The sequence below is a fragment of the Malus domestica genome, chromosome 16, assembly GCF_042453785.1.
Source record: "Malus domestica chromosome 16, GDT2T_hap1".
Taxonomy (NCBI): domain Eukaryota; kingdom Viridiplantae; phylum Streptophyta; class Magnoliopsida; order Rosales; family Rosaceae; genus Malus; species Malus domestica.
Window position 1 is genome coordinate 11,373,530 of NC_091676.1, and position 22,087 is coordinate 11,395,616.

Genomic DNA, 22,087 nt, shown 5'->3' on the forward strand with positions numbered 1-22,087 from the left:
CATTAAGTGCCCTGAAAGCTTCAGCAAACATGATATTGACCGAAGCCTTCGTGTCTACCAGGATTCATTGTACTTCAAAGTTGGTTATGTGAGCTTCCACAATCAGTGGGTCGTTGTGAGGGTAGATGATACCTCTTTCTTCCTCAGGGTAGAAACATATTGGATCACAGTTAGGCTTTTGATACTTAACTCCCCTGATGTCTTCCACGTGAAACACTTGGTAGCCAGACCTTAAAGTTCGTTCACTATTTTTCATGGCCCTGTTGGAAGATTTAGATATGGGTGTACCACCACTTATGGAATATATCACACTCACCTGGTGTTGGTTACTGTTACCCCTTGGAAGGTGAAGGAGGAATTGATCAATTTTTCCTTCACGTGCCAAAGCTTCAATATGATCACGAAGGGTGATACACTTCTCGTCGTCATGGTTGTTATGCTCGTGGTAGCAGCAAAACGTGCCCGTGTTCTTTGTGGGCTTGTAATCTGGGTGCCTCGGTTTTGGCTTCAATATCAGGTGTGTTATACTGGGGTAAATGGCCACACACGTGGCATTCAAAGGTGTGTATGCCTCATACCTCGGGGTAGGGGCTGTCCTGACACTTGCTTGACCCACTGTGTTGACTGCCTAGGGTCGGGGATTATCATGGCGATACCCTTGGTTATCGCGTTAGTGTCCCTTACTCCTTTTACTAAAATGAGACTGGTGAGGATGGAAATCTTTCCTTTTGCCCTAAGATTGATATGTCTGTTGACTTGGCAAAGTATTAAGTAAGGCAGGGGGCGGCACCGCTGCCGTTTGGATGTAGGGGGTTTCCCTTGATATGTCCTTGCCTCGGCAGAGGCATGGTTGTAAGCCTGTGCCATCACCTCAGAGTAAGTCTTCCAAGTGTTGTCATTGATCATGTACTTAAAGAAACAATCACGTAGGCTTGCCGTGAAAGCCTTGAGGGCGATCTTGTCATTTGCCTCAGCGCAGCGAGAATACTCATGGCTGAAACGACCGGCATACTCTCGTAGTGACTCGTCCAGCTTCTGGTGAATAGTGTTCAAGTCATCTGCATAATGCAAGCGATCGGTCTGGAAGATGTGTTGAGAGACAAACAGTTTCCTCAGTTCGTCAAATGAGTCTATTGTTTCAGGTGGAAGACGGCAATACCAGTTTAGAGTTCCGCCAAATAGGGTGAAGGGGAAGAGAAGACATCAATCTTCATCGGTGTGCATCCGATATGCCATAGTGGACTCAAAGAGGTTAAGGTGTTCAATTGGGTCTTCCCTTCCAATATAGAGTTGTAAACCAAGCTTTTGTTTTGTCTTCGCTTGAAGGGGTGTCAATGATCCTCCTTGTGAGAGGGCCAGGCTTGGGTTGGTTCCAGTCAACTATCTCGGCCTAACGTTCGGCCTTCAACTTGTTTACTTCCTCAATGAGCTATAGGACAAGAGTGTCCTGAGTGGAGTCATGTACCACTGGGATTTTCTTTCGTAAATCTCCATCGCCTCTTGTAAGTAGGAAAGTTTGAGCAAGGGCGTGTGATTTTTCCTTGGACTCGCCATACTGACTTCTAGGGCGAGTTTGTCGAAATACCTCAGAGTCTCATGTACCTTCATGTTCCTTTGGACATGTCGTTTCTTCCCTAGATTGACAGCTGGCTTGGGTCGTGGGAGGGGACCGAGTCTTTCAGAAACCCTTGGGTCATTGATCTTTGAGCATATGTGGAGGGTATTCTCTCGACGTTGCTTTAAGAAGTCTCGGCAATCACGATAAATGGTTTTCAATCCTTCCAACCCTTTTACAAGGAGGTGTCTTCCTCCACTTCTCCTGTTTCGGGTCGAAGCAGCTGGGTTGAGAGAAGTCTCATGTTAATCAATATTTTGATGATTAGCTCGCTCCTCATCAGGGATACCCATGTCGAATGAAGGTGACCCTCCGTGTTGGGGACCACCCAGATAATGGTTGATGTCCATAGGGCAACGAGCCCGCGTGTTTGAGTACGCCTAGTTTCGTGGAGCGTCTCATAGAGCTTCTCATATTGCTCCTAGAGGACCTCATTCTTCATTGTTATCTTGTTGTTCTGAGCTTCTAGCTCATCCACTTTAGCTTGAAAAGCAACCCTCTTTCCTTCATTCTTTCGTTGCTTCGCACTAGGTGCAAGAGATGTGTCATTCTGTGTGCTGTGGCTTCCTTCGCTCCCCATGTTGGAGAGGGATACCTGGTAAAAAAAGAGTATACGAATGATGGAAACCAGCTTGACAAAGCTGAAGAGAGTGAGAATAAGTGTCGCCCCCACAGACGGCGCCAAATGTTGATGCACAAAATCAGTGAGGACTTTGGTACAACAGAAAATGTTAAGTTTGTGACATTCGCTAGATTACTCCGGTCACTAGTGTGGATAAATATGTAAATGGATAGGAACAGGGAAGCAAACACAAGATGTACGTGGTTCACCCAGATTGGCTACGTCCACGGAGTAGAGGAGTTCTCATTAATTGTGAATGGTTTACACAAGTACATAGGTTCAAGCTCTCCTTTAGTGAGTACTAGTGAATGATTTAGTACAAATGACATTAGGAAATATTGTGAGAGAATGATCTCTATTTATATAAGAGAGTTTCTAGTTTCATTCTGACATTGACACGTGTCGTGTTGTGATTGGCTTCTAATGTTGACACGTGTCGCGCTATGATTGGCTTCTGATGTCGACACATGTCTTGCTGTGATTGGCCTCATGGTTAGAGGGAAACTCTTCTGGGTCCTTGAAGGTATAACGTTGACCGGTGCTCAGTAGTTTCAGGATTGGTCAAGTATGGTACAAACAAATTAAATACAGCCACTTGTTTCTTTTTTGAAGCAAAGTCTTTGAAATGACTTATTTTCTTCCTTTTGGTTTCCACGTAAGCATCAATTCCCAACTAATTTAGGAATATCACAAGCTTCTCGTTTCTTCTCCTTGTAGACTTAGATTTCTAAGTCCAAGCAGGACTTCATGTGGCGTCAGTAAAAACAAGCCACATTTAGCTTCATAAAAGCATCTGGCGCACTTTTCTTCCTTAGAGTTTTTAAACTCAGCGTATATACTTTTCCTTCTTTGTGTAGAAAAACATACTTGAAATTGGAATAATGGCAAGTGCCTATCTTGCTTTCTTCTTCACGTATCTCAGGCAGAAGACTTCTTTGATTTTTTTGAAGCAGAGCTCTTAAATGACTTGGGTTGCTTGGGTTTGCTGCGATATGTCTCTCTCTGAGAGATAAGAGTCGGTGGAATAAGAAGGAAGAACAACTATTAAAGTTACGAAGCCAGAACATCAAAGCTGTTACAGTATCGTCGTCTCAAGTATTGTACAAAGCTTTCCTTGACAAAAACTTGTTTATTTCCTTTACTTTTGATTTGTAGCTTTTATCATTTTGTCTCCATCTCATCTCTTCTTTGTATTTGCATTAAATCTTCTAGCAATTTAGAAGACAACTTCCTTTATTTTTGTATTCCCTGTTATAGCTTTCTTTTGCAGACTTTACAGTCTTCATTCTTCCTTCTCTTTCGATTCCTAGCACAAAAAGCTTTTGGTGGAACTCTTATTCTCTCCCTTTTGAGTTTTGAACTCTTTTTGTTTCTTGCACAGAACCCCACTTTAATGGAGAAGAGACAATCATGATTCATAGGTGATGATTTATCAGATGTTCCTGTTAGAGTAATTGAACCACATTTACAAGGAACAAATGACGTAGATGGCCAGGAAAGATGCACGGCTGCTTGCTTAGTGTAATTATCCCCTTTGCTTCAGATTTTTCTTTCCACTCATTTCTTTCATTACTCTCACTAGCCCATCCTCGCTCTGTCTGCATTCTGTTAAGCTGAAAACTTCTCTCTTTCATTTTTTTTCTGCATGATTTCTCTTTTCCACCATAGGCCTTTCCTCTTGTAGAGTTTGTAATCACTTGGTCAAAGTAGGAACAAAAGTATGGACCACTTTTCCTTCATGATTATAGGTCTTACATGACATCTTTTTCTCAAACGTAGCTACACCCTTTTCAAACATAGCTACTACACCTTTAACAGCATATCTCCAAGCAGCATATGTGCATAACTAATGTCTTGCATTGTAGCAATCACCAAGTCACAAATGACTGCTATCTTTTCCTTATTGTCGTGCTCTTGGACTGCGAAGGGGGCGATGCCTTCAACTTTGGCACCCAACAGCGTCATGGAATTCCTGAACTCCACGAAGCGTGGCCATTTTGTATGCTGCTCAGTGTGCCCATGCGTGGTGGTGCTTTCCAAACACGGCCTCAAGCCTTCAATTTCAAGTCACTTGCTCATATTTACAGAGCAAAGAGAGAGAGAGAGAGACGCATGATTTGCACATAAGATGAGCGGTCATGGCTGTTCTTAAGGAGAGAAGCAGATGGTGTGGAGGCCTTGTGCGCCTTCTAGAGGATCAACGGAGATGACGAGCATGGATCACTTATATTTGATTGGAACTTCACGGGGTGGTTTAGACCACCTCTAAGAAATTCATGTGATTAATGGTAGTGACAAATGAGCTAGGTTGTGGTAGGAGATGGAGGACTCAAGACAACGCTTGCCTGCAAAATAAATTTACTGGAGCGAAAATGAAGATAAAGGAAACATAGGTTTTGTACCTTCTGATTGTTGCTTGTAGTTTGCTCTCCTTCCTTGAAGAGCTTGGTTCGGACTCGCCGACAATGGAATTACTTCGTCTTCTCTTCCGACAATACTTTGTTGCTTCTTTTCTTTTCTCTCAATATCTGCAGAGTACCTCTTCCTTTTCTCCTCTCAATTCCTCTTTCACTTTCTGCAGCGTACCCCCTCTTGTTTTTTTCTTCCCCTCTTTGCTTTGGTTCGATGCCTTTTTATAGGCGAACAATGGACATGGCAGTTGAAGTTAGTGGGATGCTACTTTCCTGGGGTGTGGAGATGCTGAGAGAAAACCATCACATGAGTGGAGAGCGTGGGAGTTTAAGAGGGTTCTAGACACACACGATCTCTATACCCAGTTGCCATGTAGGTGACAAATTCCTTCAGATTTGGCATACGTTAAGGTCCACGTGTGCGGGTGTAGTTTTTTTTTCCTCTCTTTATCTCGGACTGGACTAGCTTCAAGGACTAAGTTGAACTGGCTTAGACTAGACTAAGCTGGACTAACTTAGTGAAGCGTTTGGTGCAGTGTTGGACTAAGAAGCTGGATAATAACAAATTCTAATATTATATTATTTAATATATAAATTATTAATATTTTATTATGATCTAGGTGACCGGAGATAACGAGGAGTCTATCGAGAGTGGTTGTTGAGCATGACGAGGACGAGAGAGGATAGTCTTAGCTAGTCCCATGGTTATTGGGGGGTCTCGCTAAGACCACTTAGTGAAGGGTTTTGTCCATGCTAGTCCCCTTTAGTCTCATTAATGTTAGTCCCAGCATGGAACAAACACAGTATTGGACTAACAGTTAGTCCAGTCCAGTCCAGTCTAGTCCCATTTAAAGAGGGCAAACAAACGCCCCTAATGGTATTCAAAGTTTTATCAAAGTTCCTTGACTTTGTACTCCTCATTACATTACAATTAATATTTTTATTTTTATAGTTTTGACATTAATTGTTTGATATTTTATTAGATTTATAATCCTTTAAATTTAAAACCCCTCATTATAATACTATTAGAAACGGTTACAATAAAAAAATTCAAACATTTTGATTGAATAAATGGATAAAAACTATGTAAAAATAAGAAATAATAAATGGCAAAAGAATGTATCCATAATGTTAAAAAAATTGGTACATTTTACAAAAAAATTGGTACATTTCACATATAACAAAGTGGTACATTAATAAAGAATAATTGGTACATTATAAATAAATTAGGGTATAGATAAAATATTAAAAAATTATGAGTATAAATGAAATCTTTAAAAATATAGGCGCTAAAAAAAATTAATACATGGGTACAAAATAAAACTAAAAAGAAAATACTACAAATTTAAAAAAAAAATGTTGCAAATTAAAGGTGGGTACAAACTAAAAATATAAATATATGATACAAAATTTAGGCATAAAACATAAATATACCTGTTTGGACCCAAAATTACATTATCGGCCCGAGTAATCAAGGTCGTTGAATGATCAAAATTTTAGACCATTGAATGACAAAGAGGTTGAAATAATTTTCGATTATTATTGAGAAATAATGTTGTGATTTTAATCATGATATTATCTCTTGGTAATATATTAAATTATTTAACCTAATATTTGTCTAAAGGATGTGAACCTAATTTCTCCATATTAAAATAACAAAATAGTGGTTTAAGAGCTCTTGGTACCCTTTCCTTTCCCGGTTTTTGAGCAGTTTTATCCATGAACTCTTTACAATTAGTATCTGATAATGGTTTACCCGGAACATTTGGAAATTACTTATAGCAAGTTCTACACCATCCCTTGCTATATGTATGTGCGCTATAAATGAGGTTCTATCATGCAACTAATCACTACATATATCTTTGAATATTTAGAGAAAAAATATGGTATCGATCAAACAAGCATGAATGAACGGCTGTACAATAAGAGTTTTGTCCGAACTTTTAACTCGGTCAGGAAAAAAAGAGAATCACACTCCAACTTATTACAAATGAGGTTAATCATGATAGCACAAATCCGTCGTCTTCGGTCTTGGCGAATTTACAAAAAAATAAACACCTTTGACCAAAGAACAAAGCCACGCATGCTCACGAGTTGAGAGGTGGTTTGGCCAATGGATCTCAGATGCCTAAGTCAGTTTCTCTAAAAAAAGAAAGAGTTTAGGGTTTGATTGCGTAACAAAAGCCTAACATAATGTAGGGTTCGCCTGGACATGTGTCAGCATTTGATTGGCCATTCATTCGTTGGATGGATGAGGAAAGAATTATGCATGTTGGAACATATATTTTCACAAACAAAATATATTAGCAAGTCTTATTAAAAACGGGGAGACTTCAAAAAAAAAATAATAATAATAATAGAGTCCAAAATGCGGACTGACGAGAAATAAGGCTCACATTATGTGTGTGTGTGTGTAGATATTCTTATATATACTATATTATAATGGAGAAATTAGGTTCTCATCCCTCTTTTTTCAACACCATTGATTGAAACTATCACATCCCGGCCCGGGCCCCACCACATCCCGGGCTCGACTCCACCGTAACACGATATTGTCCGCTTTGGTCCCGACCACGCCCTCACGGTTTTGTTTCTGGAAACTCACACGAGAACTTCCCAGTGGGTCACCCATCATGGGAATGCTCTCGCGCAAATTCGCTTAACTTCAGAATTCCGATGGAAACCGAAGCCAGTGAGCTCCCAAAAGGCCTTGTGTTAGGTAGAGATGGGAATATACATATAAGGCATAGAGGATCCACTCCGTTGGGCAATGTGGGATGTTACAATCCACTCCCTTAGGGGCCCGACGTCCTCGTCGGCACACTTTCACCCATGGATTGGCTCTGATACCAAAGTATCACATCCCAGCCCGGCCCCAACCACATCTCGGGCTCAACTCCACCATAGCACGATCTTGTCTGCTTTGGGCCCCCACCACGCCTTCACGGTTTTGTTTCTGGGAACTCACACGAGAACTTCCTAGTGGGTCACCCATCCTAGGAATGCTCTCGCGCAAACTCACTTAACTTCGGAATTTCGATGGAACCCGAAGCCAGTGAGCTCCCATAAGGCCTCGTGCTAGATAGAGATGAGAATATACATATAAGGCATAGAAGATCCACTCCGCTGGGCAATGTAGGATGTTACATAAACCTTATTCTTTTTCAATTTTTAATCAAGGTCCCTTAGTTTTAATAAACATCATTAATTATTTCATAATAAAATATTTTACATATCAATATAATTAAATTTTATTTCTAAATATATTTATTTAGTGTTAAAAATGTTACATTTGATATATTTATATTTATGGCTAAATTTTGTATCATATATTTTTATTTTTTAGTTTGTACCCATTTTAATTTGCAACCCTCTTTTTAAATTGTGCCAATTTTCTTTTCAGTTTTAATTTGTACCCATATATTAATTTATTTTTGTGTCAATATTTTTCAAACTTTTATTTGTACTCATATTTTTTTTACCATTTATTAGTACCCATAATTTGTTAATAATGTACCCATTTGTCTTTAAAAATATACTGCTTTGTTATATGTAAAATGTACCATTGTTTTTTTATATGAAATGTACCTTTTTTTTATATAAAATGTATCACCTTTTTTTTTGTATAAAATTTACCAGCTTTTTGTATGTAAAATGTAGCGTATAAAAATTACTAATTTTTTGTATGTAAAATATCATTAATATAAGTAATGACAAATCATGGGTTTTCTTTAAGTATATATATTTTTTTAATAATTTCAAAAAATTATGAATTTTATTTAAAATCTCATTAATATAAATAACTACAAATATCAAATTTTAATTTAAAAATTATAATAACATACATAAAAATGCATTATTGCATTAATTTCATAGATCAATAAAAACACTAAAAACCAACAAAATTTCAATCTAAGAATATTAATGAATAGGAACCGCATCCAAAATGACATTTTTTTATTTTCAGTACGGATTTGTCCACTTCATGATGTTATGAAGTCGAACTCTAAAAAGTCTGCACGTGCTCTAAAAGTGAGAAATATTAACTTTATTATGTCTTTATATTTTAACATGTAAAACCGATTATATATCACGTAACATTCAAGAACCACATAATAACTTTTCATAGAAAATTACATCAGACACCATAATTCAGTTTTGAATAAGAGTAATGTCATTCATACCATATTTTTGTACCACATTTTTATATCACTTTAAATAACATTTGATGTGGACAGCCACATTATTTAAATTAATCAGATTTTTAAATTTAGTTCATTATCTAATAAACTAATAATTAAGAAAAACTAGTTAATTAAATAATGATTGTGGTATACGATGAGTTTTTTTTATTCCTCTCCTTGGGTTTAGCAAATTTTTCAAATGATGTGGCTGTTCACATCAGATGTCACATAAGATTGTATAGAAATGTGGTATTAAAACATGATATGAATATCATTACTCTTTGAATAATAAAAAGTCAACAATGCAGTTAATTAATTAAACGCCTTAATTATCATTCATCAAAATAATTGCTTCTTTGGTGGCCATGTCCTCTCGACAAATATGGTGCCACCGCAATATAACCCCCCACTGCGTAGTGCTAAGAGATTTTATTAGGGGTGTGCTATCCACACATCTTTTTTTACTTCTCTCACACTCCTTGTTAATTTTTATCTTTTGATCTTCTTCAATTCATCCGATCCGACGATCGAAAATTAAAAGGGTATGAAAGAAGTAAAAAGGAGTGTGTGGATATCACATCCCTTGTATTATCTTAATCACCCTCCAATTATCTAATTATCTACCGCAGGAGAAAATACACTAACTTTGGTAGGCCAAAATAGCCTATATAAATGACACCTTTGAGCATAAATACTGTCATTGCCACTTCAGACGTTAATCTCTTATAGCAAAACTTGCTGGGTATCATCCACAAACCCTAATTATTATTATGTTTGCTTGTTATTTTTCTCAGGATTTTGTTTGCTTGTTTGTTGATTCATGTCTTGTCAATTAATAACGCTTTGATTAAGTAGCTAGTTAATTACTTAATTACACGCACCACTTTGTAATTTTATTTTCAGGGTTAAATAGTTTATTCTCCATGAGGACCTTACTCGTAACATGCGTTGCCTTTGCCTTGATCTTGGCATCTCTTCAAGCTGATGCTAAAAGGCTCACTCTGAATGAACGTCACCTGCTTGCTTCACTTAAAAATGATCAAAATCAGGGTCGGAGCACGGCGTTTGTTGCTAACAGCGGTGCGAAGTATCAACCTCAGTCTCAGACCACAAACAACAACGAGGCTAAACTTGACCAGGATGACGGTGATGCCAACGAGAGTTATGGTCAGTTTGGACATGGTCCTTCCGGAAGTGATTCCCACCGTTATTTTACCGGCGATCAATTTCAGCCCCATTAGCTAGGGTTTCTTCCAAGAGCTGCCCATGAACTTTTAAAATGAAGGTTCAAGCTCGCCTTCATCAGCAATCAAGGTTGTGTAATATAAATATTGTGTTTGGCTTGTAATTGCTAATTAATAAAGTGGAATTCAATAACACGTCGCCATATATCTAAAAGATGTGTCAAAGGTCGCAAGGCGCATGTTTGATTACACCAGTTTAGGGCTAGTCATGTCGTATGTTGTAATATTTTAGACTCATATAATAAAATGTCATGAATGTATGCATGGCTAGTGTGGATTTTTTTTGTGTAATTTCAGTCCAAAAATGTTATATTACACTCGTAAAATCTGACGAAATAAATTTTATGCTTCCATTAAATATGTATCATTTTATCTTATGGCATGGTTAGTGTGGGTTTTTTCAGTTATTTCAGTTCGAAATGTCCTCTTACATTTCCTTCTTACACTCGCACAATCTAACTAAATAAATTTTATGTTTCCATTAAACATCTATCATCTGAAGTAAATTTTATGTTATCATGAAAAATAGTATCAAACTATCAAGAATCTGAAACCCTAACAAACTTCAAGTTTTGTTCTTACTGATTCATTATTGTGAAATGGACTTTGTTTTGGGCCATAAGTGTATGCATGAAAGTAAAATTGATCAACAACTGGGCTTTCTCCAGTAGCCAATACATTACACACTTTCCTTTTTAACCATTGGATCAATCTCAACGGTTAGTATTAGAATTTCAACAAGCAAATGAGTTTGAGCGTGATGCTATGGATTTTAAACTATATTAAACGTGTAGAGTATACTAAAATTTACTTACATTCATATTAAAATTTATTTATATCTTTTTGTTCAATAAGGAACAAAAATATGTGTTTGTACAATATATTTCATAGCAAAAGTTGAGAAGTGGTTCACATAGTTATAAAACAAATAAAAAATACTTTGTTTTTCCATGTCATAACTTTTTATATTGTTGTTAGTTCTTCACTCTTTATTTTCTTCATTGCCAAAAAGATGTTCCTCTTCTACCATCTCGTTTAATCAACTATTCCTAACAACAGAATGACAGCTGGGAACAAAGAAAAACGCATGCATGAATATAATTTTAAATTTTCAATCACCCTTAATTAAGGTAAGAAAAACACAACTTAATTACAAAAATATTTATTAAATACCATGCACAAGATTTTTTGATATAGATCAAAACTAACCTGTATTATTGAACATTTGACTTTCACTTGCTTATTGGTAGCATCTAGCTCAGAAAAAAATATTCTAAGAGCTGAAAACACAGTAAAGAAAATGAATATAGAAGTTGTTCTAAATCATTCTACTGAAAGCATTAAAATAGTTATGTTTGTAGTATGTTGTTGCGTAAGTAATGTGATGCCCATAGAAATTTAGCATTGTAAATCTGATCTGCATATCTTCCAGATTGGATTACGTAGGGTTGTTGACCCTACATGATGTAGGCACTACAATAAGTATGGTCCCTATATTAAATATGGATGTTGGTGGCTTCTCATCTATCAAAGCCATGCTTTTATCCATTTTAGTTAGGTTGCATTGTAACTATAATATGTTATTAATGTCTATCCTACCAATGTAAGGTACCCTCCTATTTAAAGGGCTCCATATGTAAGATTAAGGAGTCAATTAGTAAATTAAAGTTAATCTAGAGAGTAATTTGCTCCTTCTTAAACAAGCTTTTGGCTTGGTCGTGTACGAGCAAATCCACGATTAGCGACATCAAGTGATTTTGTTGCCCCTAGTTGATTGATTTCCAGGTTTCTATCCCCCGTCTTCTCGAGACTCCCTTGGATTTATGATGTCAATTTCAATCAAGAAGAAGAAACTAGGGTCTACAACGCTTGGAATATTAGGGAAGTGGAATTTGCATTTTTTTTGCCTTGGAACACTTTGACCTCCTTGAACTTCATTTTGCTAGTGTGGTTGTTGTGGAAGAATTTGCAAGGTCATCCAAACGATCGAGGAAAACGAAATGAAACTCAAGGACGAGCGTTTTTTGGAGAAGAGGAGTATGATGTAGGCACTACAATAAGTATAGCCCCTATATAAAATATGGATGTTGATGGCTTCTCATCTATCAATGCCATGCTTTTATCTATTTTAATTAGGCTGCATTGTAACTATAATATGTTATTAATTGTCTATCCTACCAATGTAAGGTACCCTCCTATTTAAAGGGCTCCATATGTAAGATTAAGGAGCCAATTAGTAAATTAAAGTTAATCTAAGAAGAGGGTGGGTTTTCTCCACCTTAAAATCAAGTGTGAGACTTGGTCGTGTCAAGTGAATCCTTGATTAGCGACATCAAGTGAATCTCGTTGCCCCTGGTCGAGTGATTCCCAAGTTCTATCCCAGTAAAGATGTGAATGAATCCGTCCCCCCTGGTTGAGCGATTCCTAGGTTATTTATCCCCATCTCCTCGAGACTTCCTTAGTTTTCTTGCGTCACTACGGTTGACCACGTTGACTGAGGTTTGACTTCTGGTCAATATGTCTTGAATCATTCTTAACTGCTAAAGTTGTTATACTAGAGACCCAATTGAGCTTAATGACACCTACCAAGAATTTAGTGTTTATTGGGCTTCTGGATGAGATTGATGTTGTGTGCGATTGCTGGTATGAGAAGATGATTCGGGGATCATATAGAATTTGTACATCTGTGTGACTAGATATTCAAAGTCATTGCAATACAAGTTGTTTTCTTGAGCTTGATAAAGTGATGAGTTATGATTGGCTTGATCCCTTCATAGGATATGTAAATAGTCTAACTCAAAAGTTAAATGCAACCATAAGTTTAATGAAAATTAAATGTGGTATTCATGTCCTAGAGTTCGAGACATGACATTGTGTTTCGGTCAAGGTACAGATTTTACTAGAATGACAAGAACAATGCTCCTTAAGGGGAGCAAGCTAGAGGTGTGAGGGGACTTTTATTACAAAAATGTCTTTTAAACAAGCTTAGCAAATTTGATTTCAGTTACGTTATGGGGAAAATCAAGTTTTATGAATTTTTATCAGACCTTCAATGTATAAACGTATGACTCCACTTACACTAGCTATGGCTAGTGTATGATAATGATATTCAGTTTACACGTGTATGATATGTATTCATTTTGTCCATACTACATATATTACATTCAACTTACACACGTGTATGATATATATTCAGCTTATCTATACTACGAACATGTCATTTAGCTTACACGTGTATGATATATACTTAACTTGGCATTACATCAAGAGTACTACGTAATGACATGATTATACAGTTATAAGATTATTCAGTAATGAAATGATTATACAATCATGCACTCAGCTTGCCATTACTTTGAGACTACTTAGTTATGACATGATTATATTATCTAGCTTATACTAGCCACGACCAGTGTATGATATTGTAGGATCAAGATCCTCTCCTGAGCAAATGGAGAGGATCCTCCTGACCGGGTCCATCGGACCGTTCAAAAATTATCCAACGGCTATAATTATTATAATTTTTAGTGGAGCTGCCTGTTTGTAACCGTTGGATAAATTTTGAACTGTCCGACGGGCCCGGTCAGGAGGATCCTCTCCATTTGCTCAGGAGAGGATCCTGATCCGATATTGTATGATATGTCATCGGAACTAGTAGCAGTTGCAGTGAGGATATTAGACGTTGAGGCATCTTTCCAAAGCTCTAACACATTATTACCCTGGTAGCTTACCTATATTCATCTTTATTAACAGAACTTGTATTTTGGCAAATGTGCTCTGAACATATTGGCTGGCATGTAATAGAGGGTCAGAGACCTATTAGGTGTGGCCCTTCGGGAAAGTGGTACTTGCAGATGTTTCAAGTTGGGCCAATCTTTATTTTAGAGGAAGTTTTGCCAAGTTTTTAGTAGATTTATATAGATGACATCTTTAATTATGTTTTCATGCATGTTATAGCTTCGTCATATATTCGAATGATGGTCAGCACATCTCGATTTCGGTGATATTTGGATCAAAATGTTCAGTGCGTTTAGTAGTCTCTCTTTTTAGATGGTTCTAGTTTTGTTTTTCAATATGGATATGTCTACTTTATGATATTAAGGTCAAACCCTAAAAATTCCTCATGTGATTTAAAAGTGAGAAATATCAACCTCTTTATCTATCACATTTTTAACATATAAAACCGATTATACCACGTAACATTTAATTACCACATAATAATGTTTCCAAAGAAATTAGATCGCAGCCAATAATTCATTTTTGAATAATAAAAAGTCAACAATGCAGTTAATTAAACACCTTAATTATCATTCATCATCATAATTGCTTCTTTGGTGGCCATAGCCTTTCGACAAATATGGTGCCACAGTAATATAACCCTCCACTGCGTAGTGCTAAGAGATTTTATTGTCTTAATTACGCTCCAATTATCTAATTATCTACAACAGGAGAAAATACACTAACTTTGGTAGGCCAAAATCGCCTATAAAAATGTCACCTTGGAGCATCAATACTGTCATTGCCCACTTCAGAAATTACTCTCTTATAGCAAACTTGCTGGGTATCTTCCACAAACCCTAATTATTCATATGTTTGTTTGTTATTTTTCTCAGGATTTTGTTTGCTTGTTTGTTGATTCATGTCTTGTTAATTAATAACACTTTGATTAAGTAGCTAGTTAATTACTTAATTACTTGCAGTACTTACATGTACCTCTTTGTAATTTTAATTTCAAGGTTAAATTAGTTTAATCTCCATGAGGACCTTGCTCATAACATGTGTTGCCTTTGCCTTGATCTTGGCATTTCTTCAAGCTGATGCTAAAAGGCTCACTCCAAATGAACGTCACCTGCTGGCTTCACTTAAAAATGATCAAAATCAGGTCCGGAGCACTGCCGTTGTCGCTGACGGCAATGCGAAGAATCAACCTCAGTCTCAGACCGCAAACAACAACGAGGCTAAACTTGACGAGGATGACGGTGATGCCAATGAGAGTTATGGTCAGTATGGAAATGCTCCTACCGGAAATGATTCCCACCGTTATTTTCCCGACGATAAATTTCACCACCAATAAGTGTAGCTAGGGTTTGATCCAAGGGCTAGACATAAGCTTTTGAAATTAAGCCTTCATCAGGAATCAAGGTTGTGTAATATAAATTATGTTGTAATTTGCTAATAAAGTGGAACTCAATAATAACATGTCGCCATATATCTAAAAGATGCGTCTAAGGTTGCAAGGCGCATGTTTGATTTCACCCATCTAGGGTTGGTCATGTCGTGTGTTGTAATATTTTCAACTCATATATTAATAAAATGCCATGAATGTATGCATGGCTAATGTGGTGTTTTTATGCAATTTCAATCAGAAAATGTCATCTTACACTTTTTTCTTACACTCGCACAATTTGACTAAATAAATTTTATGTTTCTATTAAGCATGTATCATCTAAAGGAAGTATGAAAATGACATTTTATAATTGTCCACGCAGAGCCACAGTGCCACGTGGATGCATAGTAATCATCCAATCAATGAGCCACGTCATCAGTTAACTAAGCTCTTGAGTATTGACAGAACAGCTAACGGAAGTATGAAAGTGTCACACAATCCTCACTTTATGTGTGAAACTAGGACGACGAAAAATGTATGAAAGTTTGAAAATCACAATACTTGAAAGTATAGGAAAAATTATCCAAAATAGTATCGAACTATCGAGATTCTGAAACCATTACAAACTTCAAGTGTTGTTTTCACTGTTTCGATGTTATCAGCTTTAGAGCTGGGCAAACGGGTCTTCGACCCGCGGGTCGGGTACAGGACGGGTACATATATTGTAAATTCAAAACGGGGCGGGACGGGTACAAATTTTAGAGCAAACGGGCCCCTGGCCCAAACCTTTTCCACCGTTCATTATAAGGTGATTAAATCTCCACCATTTATTTCTAACACATAGGTTATGTTGAATTCTCCAAAGTCCTCTGACTCCTCTCAATCTCGACCTCAAATTCTCCCATCTCTGTCTGTTCATTAACTAGTCGGCGTTCTTCTTCGTTTCAGCAACCATTTCCAGCCTTTAGATCTAGTCAGTTGGTCTCCAGAGTCGACCTGCCTTGGTACTACACATCACAAGTACTACGAATTAGGATTCTTGTCGAATCCATTACATCTGGATCCTTCAGATCACCCATATTCTCCTTCCCATCTCCTCTGCAACAATCACCATCACCGTTGCAAACAAACCTAAATGCGCCGTTGAAACTGCAATGGAGGTGAGCTTGTAGCACGAGAACTACACGAATGACGCAAGGGCTTTCGTCACGTTGGCTGCAGTTGTGGATCTGGGGATGGACGCTTACAAGATTTTCTCGCAGCAGTTAAGGAATGAGCTTGGATGGGGTGATGTCGATGTGCTTCAGTAATTGTAGAGGAGAGTGGGATACTGAAAATTGATCGATTTCATCGCTCCAGTTCTTTGATTTGTTTCCGACGGTGCCCTTTTCCTGTCCAAAAATTCAATTTTGAACTTGAATTCGAACTCGGTCGAGTGGAAATTTGACTAGGAATCTAGGATATTGAAAATTAGAGAAAAAAAAATGTACCCTTGGACCTGTAGGAACAGGTCCATTTTATATGGGTCGGGTTAGGTTCGGTTCTCAATTTTAAAATTGTAAAATCCGCCCCGCCTTCTTGTTTTTTCAAACGGGTCATATCCGGTCCCTCTTTGGGCCCGGCCTGGCCTGTGCCCCGCCCCAAATCAGCTTTGTTTTGGACCATATGTGTCTGCATGACAGTACATCGATCAACAACTTGGCATTGGCATTCTCTAGTACACATACTAGTTGCACGCTTCTTTCCTAACCATCGGATCAATCTCAACTGTTAGTATTGGAACTTTAATTTATGCTCCAACTGGATCAATCTCAACGACCTACGCTGCAATTGCAGGCTTGCAGTGGTGCTTTCAGGCGTCCTGGAGAAGGAAGGAGAAAGAAAAGCAATCAGTGAAATAGATGAGAGAACCGGAGTGATTGGAAGTAAACGTTCTACCATGGGCGGGTTTCCAATTCGGGTCTTTTTTGACCCGGTTGTAACTTGAAGAAAAGCCTTCATCTCCGTTTATTTTAATCTAACGGTTGCTGTTTAAACGTATAAATTAGATGCGGATTTAGTGTACACTAGAGAATAATTGCAACTATGTGCTTGGGCTTGGCCGATTGTATACAAACAGATTTATTATTTTTCTTAAAAATGATCGGTTAGTGACTTCGGCACTGCAATTATTGGTCCACCGCGTGATTTATCATTGTTAGAAACTACTAGCAAACCCCCTGGCGGTTGTAAACAGACAGCTTAGTGGAGCTGAAAAGTATACATTTTTGTGTAATGCATGTCCATTTTTGCATACCTTGGCTTGCCCAAATCGCCAAACTTATGCACTTAAATTGAAATCGTCGTGCAAATTAAATAGATTTAATACAGATTATACTATTGATTAAAGAAATATATACAATTTTTGGCATATTGTATAAATATAAGTGGATTCATTTTTTAAATTTCAAAGTAAAGTACGTTACAACAGAATAAAAGTCTTCAATATAAAAGACATGAAAAAGATTTTAACGATTTGGTATCAATTTGTTCGTGGAGTCCACATCCCTAGTGGCTATTTAGGCACTTTCATGGTGCTTAACAACAAGGTTGAAAGAGAAAGAAAGTGTAGTAGAGATTGTTAAGAATGAGTTCTACATTGATGAGAGAATGAATCTTGCATGAGCTTATAAGATGTTGAACTACTCCTCATATTGCAAATTGGTTTTATGATGGAACCTCAACTTCTTCATGGTATCAGAGCACGTTGTCCCATGTGTGAAGCCAAACGGTCACACGCGCTCCACGTCACCCCATTGTGTTGTCCACGTGTTAGGCTTGAAAATGAAAATTCGCCACAAGTGAGGGGACGTGTTGAGAATGAGTTCCACATTGATGGGAGGAGGAAGGAGGAACCTTCAACTTCTTCAGAGATAAGTGTTATTCTTGCACCATGGTGTGGATTCAATTTTCGCCCACTCTCTATTCTAGCATCTAATTGAATAAATTTATTGTTTCACCAAAAAAAAAAAAAAAGAAAAGAAGAAAGCTTGAAAGAGAGATGCCAAAAAACTATTTGAAAAATGGAATTCTCCATTAACTCTTCACCACCTCATATTTTTATCACGTGCCAACAAAAAACTTAAAAACAAACTTTATTTTCTTCCAAATTCCAACACACGATACCGTTTTGGTTTTTTAAACATTTGATATTCGTTTTTTTTTTTTGGTACACGTAAAGATACAAGTGCTTGGTCCAAATCTGGAGGTGCGTGACGGTCGATCTCCTTCTCCCAACCCTCCTACAAATGGCAATATTTTCCATCCCTTTTTCTTCTCAGACCCCCATCGTCTCCCACCCTATCTATTTATATCCATATCTTCCATTCTCCATCAGATCATATCAGATCAGACGGGGCACATCTCCAGTTTGTGCCTGAATCAAACCCCATCTCAGCTGTCCATCTGTCTGATGGCTAATCCAACGGTGTTAGATTCACGCACAAACTCGTGATCTGTCTCCTCTTCCAACACCGTACCCCCCTTTCCTGCTTCGCTTTTTATCTGAATTACTTTTCTTTGCAAAAATAAAAATTAATTTAGCTTTTTGGCGCCAATTCCGATTCAGATTTTCCCTCTCAATCAGTTTTTGTTTCCCTCCAGACTCGGAAGAAGAAGAATTGGGGAGGGGAAGAATCTGAAATATTTGGGAATCGGATCGAATGGATTCGGGTCTGGAATCAGGGTCAACGGAGGATTACGAGACGGACGTGAAGCTCCTGAAGAGTGCGTGGCGGCAGGAGAAGGCCACTCCGGAGGTTCTTCAGTTCGAGAGTGCCTTGATTCGGAGAATCATTGAGCAGATCCAATTGATGGTAAACTTCGCTAAATATAAACAAACAAAACCCTAATTTCTATTTTTACTGTCATTATTTTGTTGTATTGAATTTGAGCCACAAAAATTTAGCATCGGATATTAAATGACCTAACTATTATTAACACTTCAAAAATTTCATTTTACGTTTTTCACGACTATATTTTTTTTTTCTAATTATAAAAACAAAAGGCAACGCTAACATTTCTCCTATGGCCTTGTAACTCAGCTGGTTAAAAAACGTTTACATGCACTCGAGATGCTGTGTTCGATTCTTGAATATCGTTTGTATTGACAAAAACTAAAATTTATCCGGTATTTATTTAAGAGGATTGTTATTGACACTCCAAAAATTTTACTTTGCAACTTCAAATTTTTTATAATTAAAAAAAAAATTCACTTGTTAGGAACGTAGAGTAGAATGATATTTTTAAAGTGCTAATAGCAGTTGCTTTGTTATTCTGAAATTTGAGAAAGGAAAAAGAAGTAATCTTACTGTTAGTTTAGCATGTTAATTGGGTTGAAATTTGTGCTAGTAATTTGTGTTATTTATAATCCCAATTGGATTCATATAACTAACAGGAAGAAACTGTGGAGGAGTTCACTGAGAGCGGTATTGATCCGCTTACCGTGTCACTCTACCAGATGGATTTGGACAGGACTCAGTTTTTGTTGAGATCTTATTACCGAATTCGTTTGCAGAAGGTAGCAATTCTTACTGTTTGCTTCTTTGCTTGTTTTTCGGTGATAGAGAGACGAGCATTCACTATGTTTCATGATAAGTTTATTAAAAGAAAGTTGAATCCTAGGTTGCTATAAGCATTTGGAAATTTCATATATGCTACTAAACAAAGCTTTGTTGTTTGTCTCTCAAGTAACTTCCTTTTGCAGATTGAGAAATACATGTTTCACATTCGGGATAATGCTGAAAGCCGTCTCTATGATAAGGAGAAGCTGTTTGTTGAACAGCGAGGACTCCAACTATCTCATTTTTAGTTTGTGTTCATTCATTGGAAGCACATGATTGAGATTTACTGTGTTTTGGAGTTGACATGGTTAGTGGTTGCAGGTGCTGCGCTGATTTGCAGACGCATCTTGAAAAGAGCGTTCTGTTGCAGTTGCCTTCTACTTATCAGTCTGTATTCCGTCAATCAAGTGAAAAGGAGACTGACATGGGTAAACATTCACATTATCCTTTCAGAATTTCGTGATGAATCTCTATTCTTCCCCCACCCCCACCCCGTATGTGATGTCTACTATTATAGTAACAGTTCATTTACCTAAGATCAATTCCACATGCTTAATGCTTAAAGTTTTAATTCCAAGATATATAGTTATTGGTCGCCTTTTCGACAATTTACCTGAGAGGCTTGCGTTTTCTGATATTGTTAGGCAGAATCGTATATGGTCGCTATTGTGCTAAGAAAAACTTGTAATAGCATGCAGTGAGGTATCCAATGACAAGCTAGTGTGGAACCAAGGTTGTTTTCTATGAAAAACTTGAAATTCTTAGCCCCCCCCCCCCGGTAGTCTGATCTTTCCCCGCGGTTAGTACTGTTCTTGATATATTTCTTTAACCGCATAGAATTGCTTTAACGGCAGACTATTTTCTACTAAACAGATTTTTTTTATTTTATTGATCATATATATGGTAGGCAGCTTGTAGATTGGAATTGTGAACTCTAACAATGTTCTGTCTATGCTCGACTTTCAGTGCCGAGACCCCAATTGGATACATTTGTTGTCTGCAAAACGAAGTACCATCTTGGACATATCCAGCTCAAAACCAAGTACCATCTTGGACATATCCAGCTCGAGGACAGTGGAGATGGAGAATCAGATAGCAGGCAACTCATATATTCATACTTATTTACTCTTATAGAGACTGTTGTTTCTTGTTCAGCTTACCGGTTTCAATTCCCCTTATGACAGTGCGAGCCAGAGACCATTGGACGAGCCGTTTGAGATGGAGCCTAATGTGTTGTACTTTGTACGTTATAAAGCAGTGAAGAAATTTAAGATTGATTTATACTGAGTACAATCTTGCACCCTATTGCTTGACCGATTTCATCTTGCACCCATCATGGAAGTGAGTTTCTGTGCAACATCCAGCGCTTCTACGTCGAATGTTGAAAATGATGAAATCCTCAAACCAAAGGTGACGTCGCGGTCTCTCCACCTTATTGCTTTACAACATTTGCTTAGAAACTATCCACGTGCAAGTCGGGGGAGCGGTTTTCTCCCTAGCAGGATCTGTATGTACTAATCATTTATCATTGCTTAAGAATGGTCATTGTGTACGATTGCTATTCTTTTCGATGGATTTTTAGTGTGCCGGAAACATGACCAAAGGAAAATTTCTCGTTTTTATTAATGTCAATTTTTTTGGCAAACGTTTGGTTTTGAGTTCGACGAAATCAGAAATCATATCTCAACTGATCAAAATCAAATCAAAATTTTATTGGAAATTGATACATCGATCATTGAGATTTGATAATTTCCCTTTCTTTATGTTAATTCAGACACAGAAAATAAAAGGTCATTATGGTAGAGTTTTGAAGTCCGTGTTGATTCAAATGCGTTACACAATTTTAAAACGTACTTGCATGTTTACAATGTGTTGCGTATGCGGATATGCTAGTTACACTAACTTGAAAACAAAAACAAAAACAATGAGATCCAATTAGACTTGATACCAATTTACTTTTCTTTACAAATTGGCTCCTACTACAATTTCCTTCTTTTCTTGCCAAATGACATTTCAATTTCAGTTATCATAAAACAAATTTGAGTTTCTATACTGGGGATTTTCAAGAATCGAATTTGTAACTTGAAGTGCATAAATACACGATCTTAACTACTTAAACTATAAATGATCAAATTCGTGGAGTCATGGTTAAGATATGTAGTCGAATCACTTTCAATGGCCATATTAGTGACAGATGAACTTTGACTGAGTCGTGGTTGCCACGGATCCGGTGATGTTGCATATGGTCGTGTCGAGTGTGCCTTGTTTTGTCGCTATGGAGATGAACCGATGGTGGTTTTCTT

The 22,087-nt window shown here is 37.4% G+C and overlaps 1 protein-coding gene across 15 annotated transcripts; it reads left to right on the forward strand.

Annotated features, from left to right (window-relative positions):
* The first annotated feature begins 18,393 nt into the window (after positions 1-18,393).
* On the forward strand, positions 18,394-21,429 carry LOC114822079 (DNA replication complex GINS protein SLD5). Of its 15 annotated transcripts, none has more exons than XR_011577363.1 (7): positions 18,453-18,697; positions 18,826-19,037; positions 19,619-19,741; positions 19,928-20,212; positions 20,433-20,583; positions 20,751-20,883; positions 20,969-21,429. XR_011577363.1 is itself a non-coding variant. In XM_029096083.2 (4 exons), exons 1-4 carry the CDS (start codon positions 20,089-20,091, stop codon positions 21,069-21,071), a joined length of 402 nt encoding a protein of 133 aa, XP_028951916.1. In that variant the 5' UTR covers positions 20,028-20,088; the 3' UTR covers positions 21,072-21,429. The 15 variants fall into 15 exon arrangements, 2 of the variants coding, with proteins under 2 accessions (XP_028951916.1, XP_070671827.1); XR_011577362.1 differs by having other exon boundaries at positions 18,507-18,697; positions 20,429-20,583; XR_011577361.1 differs by having other exon boundaries at positions 18,394-19,037.
* Positions 21,430-22,087: the final 658 nt, after the last annotated feature.